Source organism: Pinus tabuliformis, chromosome 6, assembly GCF_031772625.1.
Source record: "Pinus tabuliformis cultivar Carrire ecotype Pingquan chromosome 6, CPIR1, whole genome shotgun sequence".
Lineage (NCBI taxonomy): Eukaryota > Viridiplantae > Streptophyta > Pinopsida > Pinales > Pinaceae > Pinus > Pinus tabuliformis.
Genome location: NC_142292.1, coordinates 1,861,531,889 through 1,861,542,642, shown reverse-complemented (window position 1 = coordinate 1,861,542,642; position 10,754 = coordinate 1,861,531,889). Strand labels below are relative to the sequence as shown.

At 32.1% G+C, this 10,754-nt stretch overlaps 1 protein-coding gene across 1 annotated transcript; it reads right to left on the bottom strand.

The window, feature by feature from the left end:
* Positions 1–4,806: 4,806 nt before the first annotated feature.
* On the bottom strand, positions 4,807–8,105 carry LOC149266514 (putative anthocyanidin reductase). Its single transcript, XM_089430604.1, has 6 exons — positions 7,906–8,105; positions 7,633–7,799; positions 6,989–7,198; positions 6,636–6,795; positions 5,299–5,512; positions 4,807–5,218 (listed from the first exon to the last, which is right to left on the bottom strand). Exons 1-6 carry the CDS (start codon positions 8,027–8,029, stop codon positions 5,074–5,076), a joined length of 1,020 nt encoding a protein of 339 aa, XP_089286730.1. The 5' UTR covers positions 8,030–8,105; the 3' UTR covers positions 4,807–5,073.
* Positions 8,106–10,754: the final 2,649 nt, after the last annotated feature.

Here is a 10,754-nt window from a genome sequence, read left to right as displayed (position 1 = left end):
TGTAGTACATGAATTGAAGCAATGTAAGGGGTGCATGATTCATTGTACCTAACACCTTAAAGTTTTGTTCTAAATTGTAAAAAGTTGATTTTCCCATGTAAGACCTCTTGAGTCAACCCTACATGCATTAGTGTGATAATCATGTAGTGTGTATCACTCTTATGTGTAGAGAGGATATGACATTAGGTTGTGGAATTAACCACTAGGTTAGGTATGGAAGTGGCAAGTGTACTTATATCTAAGATTGATGTGGAATGAGAGAAGTTGGTATTCAATTGAGAGGAGATCATTCAATTGAGAGGAGAATGTGAGATCGAAGATGCACCAAGTAAGTAAGATTTGTGTATAATTGGTGAGTATAGTGGATGGAATCCATGTACCTTAGTAGATGAATTTCTTTTTATATGGAAGTCAAGAATCAATTGTATCTATATATAAGAGGGAGAAGAGAAATGCCCATTGTGAAGAAGCCAAAGTGAAGAAAAAAGAAAGTAGGTGGCTATGGTAGAGACAGTGCTTGTGGGAACTTTATTGGACATTTGATAAAATTATGTATAGAATAAAATAAACTTATGACCATATTGTGATATGAGTCACACCTTGTAGTGGGAGCAAGTCTATCGCTTGATTTGATGTAGAGGTCCTTGAAATGTTTGTACCTTGTATCTCCATGAGTTGGAGTATGTATGTACCTATATTTATGAAACATGAAAAAGGCATATCATTGTAAGATCTAGAGAGGCATTCATACTACTTTATCATGTGTCCCTAATGATGATGACGGTGTTTCTTGTCTAGTTTAGTTCCTTAACCTTTGTTAGGGAGTTGTTTAACACTTGAGGACTAGACCATGTGTTGGCCAGACACTCTATGAGTGAACCATATTATTAGTTATAGACACTGAGAAGTTAATTTTTATATTCAGGGGGAGTTCATCAATAAGTTGAATGAACCATGTACATGAAGGAAATCCTAGTAGACATTGCAGCGGTTAGGTACCCTTGCATTTTGGTGGATAGTTGTTCCTTTCTATGACCATCAATAGTTTGGTGATGTATGAATGATCGAGGTACGAAGTGAAAGTGGCAAGTTGGACCAGAGGTAGACTTGCAAGTGCAAAGAGGAAGTCGTCAAGTACAAAGTGAAAGTGGCAAGTTGGACCAGAGGTAGACTTGCAAGTGCATAGAGGAAGTCGTCGACCTCAACTCGTGAAGATAAAGACAAGTAGTCATTAAGGGGAAGTGTTGGATTATATAACTCATACTTGTCTTTTATGGATGTGATCATGATTAAGTTGAAAAAATTGGTTATAATTAGGTATAGTTTGTGTTCTATGTAGAAAGTTTGTTCATGTCATTGAGGAGGTTCTTGAGAGCTAATTGGTTTGAGAGATTCTCTCCCACTAGTTAACTTCCTAGTTTGGTGTGAGGTTGAGATATTTTTTCAAAGACATTTTATTGTGTGACTAATAATTCTACTCTCTCATATTAATATAAAAACAATCCATTTGAATATTTTCTATTTATACTCTCTAGTCTTAACATAAAAACAATCTATTTGAGCATTTACTAATTTCTACATAAATTTGTAATGCTTATTTGTACCTTGTGGTGTCTATCTTCTTTTATTAGTCAAAATGCATAATAATGATTAAGATTAACCCATATATACATATACATATATATATTTTTGTTGTGTATTATTTTCATAAAAATTATTGAAAGAAAACTATATCATATCTTACATACACTTGAAATTCCTATATTATTTACATTTTAAATTTTGTTGTATATTATTTTCATAAAAAATATTGAAAAAAATTACATCATATTTCATATCTTTTTTTCACCTAGGTGGAAAAACCTATCAACTCAGGTGTCAAAACCAACAGTGAGGACAGCCATCTCTGGCTGCTATCCGCGAATGTCAGTTTGACTCATCACAGATAGATAGGAAAACCACGCCACCTGAAATAACCCGCTGGTGGTCTGTAAGGGAGCAGGCTCATCACTCCTGCCAGATGCCTCTGGGTCTTGGGCCGTTAACCTGTTTCCTTACGTCCGAGGAAGACGAGCTCTTAGCCAAGCAGAAGCAGTTTTACGGCATGCTCCAGGCCGATCATATTTCATATCTTACATACACTTGAAATTCCTATATTATTTACATTTTAAATTTTGTTGTGCATTATTTTCATAAAATATATTGAAAAAAATTACATCATATTTTACATACACTTGAAATTCCACACTATTATATTTATAAAAATAAACTTTTCCTTACATCAATAATATTATTTTTCTTTTCTCAAATATTTAAAACTTGTCAACTTAATTCTCAAAGTAATTTGAAAACAAACAATTTAATAATAATAAAAACTTAAACATCTCACTAGAATTTTATTGTGCTTAATTCATTTCCCAAAATTGATATCAATCATGGTTATTGTAAACTATTCTCATTATTTCTATATTATATATATATTTTTAAATTTATTATAATAATATTATAACATAATTTATGTGTTACAATAATATTATTACAATGATAATCTATATATTTTATATATTCATTTATAACCGTGTAATTTGCGATTTTATAGTATATAATTTTTATATATAATACATATTCATTTATAACTATATAATTTGAGATTTTATTGTATATAATTTTTATATAAAAAATTTAATTAATAAGTTAAATTTCATAACCTAATGTTATATTTTAATAGCAATAACATATTGTCATATGGGATCATATTTGGAAAGACTAGACTACATTATATCTCATATGCAGTTAAGATTAGTCATGGGCATATTTCTTATATAAAACATTTTTTTCTTATTTTAATAATGTTGTTGACTTTTTATAAGAAAGTTTTTCGGCATAAATCACATGATAAATCATTTGTCGGGTTTTGAACCAACCAGTGTAGTTCATCATCAGGACAAGTTGAAGAAGTTGGTTCATCGTCAGGACAAGTTGAAGAAGTTGGTTTATCGTCAGGACAAGTTGAAGAATCAGATCCACGCTGCATGTTAAATAGTCAAAGCAGAACCTATAACAGCTATGATTAACCAGGCACCTATAACGGTTATATTTGACAAGGTAACGTCTAAATATAACTGGAGGTTAGACCTCCTAACAATTATATTTGACTAGGAAATGGCTAGATGGACTAGATGAGGGACAGGGATAGGAATGCATAACTATGTTTAAATAAAAATAAATATTTAGTTAGTTTAAATAAATAAATAATTATTAAATTAATAGTAAGTTAGTCAAACCTTTATTAAAAATGTTTAAATTTATATAATTAAATAGTTAGATAATTTAAGATAATGTAAACAAGGTAACAAATGAACTTTCCAGAAGAGTTATATAATTCAATGTTTCATATTCATTTAAATATTTAGTTAATTAATAGTAAGTTTTATATTTAAATACATGATTGTTGTAAGATCTAATTCTAAAAAGCATAAGAGTAATCTTTTATGTTCCAATTTTTGGATAAAATTATCTAATATTATTATTAATGTTATCATTTTTATTTATTTATTATTATTTATTTACTTATTATTATTTTTTATTTATTTTTAATTATTTATTTATTTTTTTTATTTTTTTAAGCCTACATTCAAAATAATTACTATAATTCCAATCTATAACTAAGCTAAATTTTGTAAATGCATAAAGTTAAAATAAATCTAAATAATAAGGCCTTCTACTATATAAACTAACCCATAAGAGGGGGATTATCAAGGAAGGAAACCAAAGAGAAATAAAGAACCATGACAAAGGAGAGCAGGTAAAGGATAACAAGGGGAGAAAAAACCTATCACAAGGGAAACCAAATAGAAGAGGGAGGGGGGAAAGGAAGGAGACGGTTAGGACGTGAGGGCAGGAACTCAACAATTACTTATCTTCCAATTGTCCTCTCTATTGAGTTTTTTTTTATTTATTTATGTAGCAATCTAACATATTGTTACATTTTAAAAACAAATATAATTAATGACACTGTCATATTTGTGTAATCAACATTCTTTGGATAGGGAAACTGATAATGATCACTTTGCTCATGTTTCCGAAACCCTTTTATTATTGCGTATTAATTGTAAAACAAATTTCTGGCTTATCTATGTGAAGGACCCTCCAGTGTGGATTTCCTTTCCTGGTGTCTGGAAGCACTTTCTTTTCAAGGAAATTGTGATATATCTTGTATTTCATTTCAAATTGAATTGAATTCTCTGGAAGAATGGGACCATGAGAACTTCTGTTTATGTCCCAGTAGTAGTTAAAACCTTCTTTTGATATGCAAATTCCTTTTATTTTTTGACATTCTTCAAGAATGTCACATACACATACATTGTGTTTCAAGTTGGTTTTTTAATAAATCTCATTGATAAATTGGAAAAGTTGGTAAAATCTCTCTCACAAATATAGAAAGATGACTTATCTTTATTAAATATAAAGGAATCACAAGGTGAAAGATGATTTGAAGTTGATTGATATTCAAATACATATTCTATCTCAATTGTTTTAATATTTAATAAGGAAAAACATTTTATTTTTCTTTATATATTATAATGTATAAACAAAATAAATCTATATATTTAAATATCAAAATCAAATAAATCTATATTATTAATTTAAATAAAAAACAATAAAATTTAATAAATAAGATGCATCATTTGATAAGATATTCTATATTTTTAATATTTCTCTTAAAATAAATAAATTTCATATAACTAAATAAATCAAAATAACCATATATATTTTCTATTTCAGGAAATTTCAAATGTAACATGATAAAAAGGGTTAAATCGTAAGTTTAAAAAATATAACATAGAAGTTATGGAATATATATCTGATTTTAAATGGAGAATGACATATAGTTGAAATGGGACAACAGGAAAAACTAAACCAACACACTTTGCAAACTTATCTTCTACTAACTTCATCAAGTGAAATAATGCCTTAAATCTAAAGTCATTGACCTTCCAGAGACCTGGAATACATAATCATTCACCATCCATACATTCATGGCAGGAACCCTAATTTCTTTGCAAATTACATTCATGGCAAGAACCCTAATTTCTTTGCAAATTCAATGCTGTCATCAAAAATTTCAACCAAGCCGTACTTAAACGAGAAGCCCATGTCCAACAATTTCTTGGAGGAAATGGGCACACTGCTGATCGGATCCTCCTCTTCATAAAATCTGCAATTTACATGATACAATCTAGTCACCCAAATGCAAATTTTTATAAACAATATGAGAAATATGAAAGGGTAGCTTACTTGACTGGTAGATTGAATTGTGGATAGCGTTTGCGACAGAAATCCCCCAGTTCACGAAGAGTGAGAGACTGAGAAGAGCATATATATCGACCTTGAGCAGATGGATGCTCCATCAAGAATATGTGAGCCCTGCATACGTCCTCTGTATGCAGTAATGCAATGGAACCGATGAGATGCTGGAGCTCCCTTAACCATTCATAACACTGGGTATTGCCTGTAGCATAAAATACTCCCCTTAAAGGAATGCTTTGCCAAGAACGTACATTAAGTTATTCAGTGTAGGTATACATTTTGAGCAAATCTAATGATTGAGAAAATAGGTTTTATGGTAAGAAGTTATAAGGCCAGTTAAATAATGGAGTAATGGTGGATTTTTGTTCACAAAACAAGAGTTTTAAGTTTAATTCGATAATAATCTTAAAAGTGTATAGAACCATTTTAACTATGAATTGGAATTAAAGTATAAATATTTTTTGGAGTGTATTTTTGTTTTCCTAAATGAATTCAGTTTCTTGAAAAAAAAAATTGGGCATAATATATATATATATATATATATGGCATTTTTGAATTCATAAATGGATTTAACTATTAAAATTTTTCCTTTCTTGAAATTGCTTTTGGGCACATGGTGAGAACTTCTATTTTGATTGGAACAAATCTTTGTTGGATTTTAGCACTGGCCTTCAAAGGGGATCAATACCATAGCACTTGCATTGATATTGAGAAGTATATATTGAAGAAAAAATGACATAATATATTGAGCATATAATAAGGGGTAAAGGGTTTTTATATGTTGTGTATAAAAAATGTTAATGAAAAAATGGATACCTACAATATCTAGTGAAAGAAGGGGTTTTATAAATTGAAAAGGTGTATTTAAATAAATTGATTTATAGAAGTATTTTCCAATATGTAGTCGCATTGTTTAGTATGTCAGGATTTCATTGAGTAAAACCCCGTAATTTTTAATTTTAGACAAAATTAGCTTAAAATATATATATCTAAAAAAAAGTGTTCTAAAACTTGAAATATAAGAAAAGGGAATCTCATTTATACCATGTCAAGTTACTTTGTGATGCCTGTATACATCTTTACATAGTCATTCTAGAAGAAAAATTGTATTACATGATTTTAAATTGTGAAAATATTAATATACATTGAAATATTTTATTTAACATCAATAACAAAATATTTTATTATGATCTAACATTAAAATAATGTTTTTCTTTTACTTTCTATATATATATGAAATTGATGTTGAAATAAATTAATTAATCCACGTGTTATTGCCCACTGGCCTTTAATGACCATAAGTTTGAAGAGCAGGAAAAGCATACCTGTGACCACGGCTAAAGCTTCTTCAATGCTAGCGGGAAGTGTAGGTGTAAGAAAAGGGCCCGCAACTAGCGATGCCGCTATTGTCACTACTTCGATTCCATTCTCCAACCCAAACTGACGAGCTGTTTGCTCTCCTGAAACCTTGGCTAAATAATACATCTGAATATCAAAAAATCTCATTAGTCAGTTTCAAATAACAGTATATATACCAATGTTAATTTAATAATTGCTTAGATTTTTGAGAAAACTCGTTTACAAATAAATTTTAATGTAATTATCTCAGAAATTCTGTTCTTATAAACCTTTTTCAAGATCACTATGAAAAAAATAGAAAATCAAACATTGAACTTACCCAGAAAAGAGGCCCTTTACGCTTGATGATATCAGCGTTGCTCCAGCAGGATTCGTCAATACAGTCTCCGAATTCGCCCTTGTCATTCAGCGGGGAAGCTGCAGATATTGAGGAAGTGTATATTACACGCCTCACAGTTTTGGCCTTCTCGCAAGCCCTCAAAATATCAAGGGTCCCATTAACCTCAGCTTCAACGACGCTGCTCTGTGTCTGGAAATAGAAAAGATAAATCTCATCCTCAGTTATTTCCGATTTGAAGAATATTTTGAAATCTTACCCTTTTAGGAGATTAATATTTTGGAATCTTATTCGTTGGAGATTAAATAAGTAATTGCTAAAGTCCATTGTTAATTCCAAGAATCAAACAGATTAGGTCAATTATTTATATACCCATGTCTTTCAAAAACTCAAATATTTTGACAATCCACATAAAATACCTAGACAAATATGGGCGAGGTCAATTATTTACATGGCCATGTCTTTTAAGAACTCAAATATTCTGAAAATCCACAATCCACATAGAATACCTACCCTAAAATTCTGAAAATCCACAATCCACGTGGGATACCCACAATAAAATTCTGAGATATTCCCAAAATCAGCCATCAACCTAAATTCAATTTGGATATTTGATCATTATTTACCTCTGCGTCTATGGCAAAATCCATCGGTGTCGCCAAGAGAATGGCGAACTCACAGCCCTGAACGGCAGTATCGAAGCTGCCCTTTTCGAGGAGATTGGCTTTGAAGAGCCGAAGCCTCTCTTTGGCTCCCGGGAGCGACAGAATATGGGCAGTCTCGCGTTCGTCCCCTGCATAATAATTGAGAGAGCCGGACTTCTGGTTTATAAAACAAAGAAAGATATTAAACAAAGAAGCTGCTGTTAATGTCAAGGTCGTAATGTAATATAACATTACCTGGATCCATGACAGTGCCATGGACATTGTATCCCTGGAGCAGAAGATCTTTGATTAGCCATGAGGCAATGAAACCTCCTGCTCCCGTCACACATACAGTGCTGTCTCTTCTTTCCTCGCACATCGTTATCTTTGTCCCTCGCTTCAACAGGATTGTTGGATTGCAAATGAGTGAATTTGGAAAGTTGGAACGAAATATAAGAAGATAAGGTTTAGAACAAGGAATAATGAGTAATGAGTGAATAAGGTTGGAACGTGGTTGGAATCTAGCAGGGTTGGGAATATTTAAAATCATTTTCTATTGTAAGTGGAGTGTCAGAATTGTATCAGCATATTACCTTTTGTTAATAAAAGTTTGGAAAGACTTTGAGTGATGTTGAAATTTCAGGTTTTAAATTATATTTTCTTTGATGTTGGAAGGATTACGACAAACTGTAGATATTTTGAAAATTTATTATTTTGTTTAATTAAATTTTAAAATTATCACTTCGAAATAAAATTTTAAAATAATACAAAATATTATAATGATTTATAGATAAAGGGGTTCACTTTTTAGTGTAATGATTGATTCATTAATTGGTTGATTATGAAATACTGCAATGATTGATTTATTGATTGATTGACTATGTAGTACCATGATTGATTTATTGATTGGTTGAATGAATCTAATAGAGTGTAATAATACAATGATTGGTTAATTATAAAGTTGTGCAATGATTGAGTTATCAATTGATTTAAGCAGTGTAATTATTAATTTTTGTATATAAAGTAATGTAATTGATTTTTAACATGATAAATTTGTATTATTGAGTTTATTGATTCATAATATGTTAATAACTTTATGTTATTAGATTTAAATCTTTTTAAATTTGTTGACACCTAATCATAGAGATTGGGCGAACAATTATAATTAGTGTAAATAAATAATAGAGAAAATGGAGAGTCATCGAAAGATGAACTGAGCAGTCACTCCTTGTATATAATAATGAACAACCTGAATGAATAATACGATTACATTTGAGGAGTTATCTCCTGGTCTGACATGGTATTAGAGCCAACGCCATTTTTGGCTTCCCTCTCTGCTTTGTAACTCCTCTCTTGCAACTGCTGCCCCTCTCTAGCAACTGTTGCCCTTCTCTGGCAACTGTTGCAGACGTTCGGCTGGTTATGTGAGGCAACTCTACAAGCACAGTTGAGGTATCACATTCTTGGTTTCATAGTGTTAAACACAGGTGCGATGAATGAAATTCTCTTATCACTGTGTATCGGTGTTCTGGAACCTAATCAGGTATTTTTCTCTGTTCATACATTTTATTTATAAATCACAGTCAATTAGTGTTAAGCGTTAATACTGAGTTTAAGCGCTAAACTTTTTCTTAAGCGTCTTTATTAAAATATGAATTAAGCACGTGGCTAGTATTCGACAAGTCATAAGCAGTATCTCGTGCGCCCTAAAGGCTAGAAATGGTATTCCTAAATTTCACGCGATTAACCTTAGCGGGCGACACATAGCATGAGAAAACCACTTTTCTCGTGCGTTCTCGATTTGTTATGCATCGTGCAATATTTCACACGAGATTACGCAATAGCCATTGGATCAAGCGGGATTGATCGACGGTGGAAATTGGCCAAGCTAATTGGTGAGTGAGTGATGCAATAGCCGTTCGATTAGACGGATCAAATTTGACAATGATCATGTCGGAAGATGCATGTGAGTTAATTTAAATTTCGGACACGATAAGGTTATGAACTGGGGTTTTAATTCCTTTTGGTTCTGTTATGAGATTGTGCGATAGTCTTTCAATTGCATGGGTCCCATCGACGGTGGAGATCGTCTGGGCTAGTTGGTGAGCGGACGACGCGATATCTGTTGGATCTGGAAAAGTGAGATCAACGGCGCGGATTGAAGCGCTTGATAAAAGGAGAAGTCAACGGGGGACCAACAGTGATTGGTCAGATAAGAGGGACCCTCAGGGGGAAAATCCATGTACAGAACCAGATTTAAGCGCAGCTGATTGGTTACAAAGTTAACCAGTAGTCGAATTACAAATTACCACCTCATTTTCGTCAACCTCCTGCGTCATTTTTTTACCAGTAGAAGAATGATTTTTTACACAGTACATTTTTAAAATGCACTCATTGATATCTATTGTGGGAGTGGTTCTCACCGGGAAGGAGAACTATCCAGAATGGTCGCGGAAATCAAACACGCTCTCATTTATAATGAGCTATGGAAAGGAGTGTGTGTTGGAGACTGAGACAAAGAGCCAGAACAACTTACCTCAGACAAGGAATTTGCCATTTGGGAAAATAAGAACAGAATGGCTTATGCATTAATTACAGCATCAGTAAATGAAGAGTTGAGTCGCCATTTTCAAATGCTTTCGAAGCCTTACAAAAACTGAAGGAAATCTATGACTCACACTTTGCACTTGAATTTGTTCAACTCACGATTAAATTGTTCACCCTTGAATTACAAAATGATGATCCTCTTGCTCTTGCATCAGAAGTAAAATCTATTATGCATGAAATCAAAGTCACTAATGTTGAACTGGACATTCCTCTTATAGCTTTTCTCAAGGAATTTTATCCCACTTACTCAAATTATCTTGAGTCATTGCAAGCAAATGGAAACCTCAAAGATATTACCTTTGATTCCCTTGTGAAAAAAATTGATGAAAGAGAGAAAGATTTTGGGAAGAAGACAGCTCCTTAGTCTTCTGAAGAGGTTGTGTGCCTTGCACATAGAGAGAAGAATCTTGCTCAAGATTCTTCAAGAGGAAGAGGTGGTCGAAGAGGAAGAGGAAGAAATTTCAAAGGCAGGGGGGGCAGACACTCTCAAGGACAAA

Coding starts and splice junctions, on each gene's coding strand:
- LOC149266514 (XM_089430604.1), bottom strand. CDS start 8,029: ATGTGCGAGGAAAGAAGAGACAGCACTGTATGTGTGACGGGAGCAGGA. Junction 7,199..7,632: donor ATTTTGCCATAGACGCAGAG/GTAAATAATGAT, acceptor TTCTATTTCCAG/ACACAGAGCAGCGTCGTTGA. Junction 6,796..6,988: donor GTAAAGGGCCTCTTTTCTGG/GTAAGTTCAATG, acceptor TTTGATATTCAG/ATGTATTATTTAGCCAAGGT.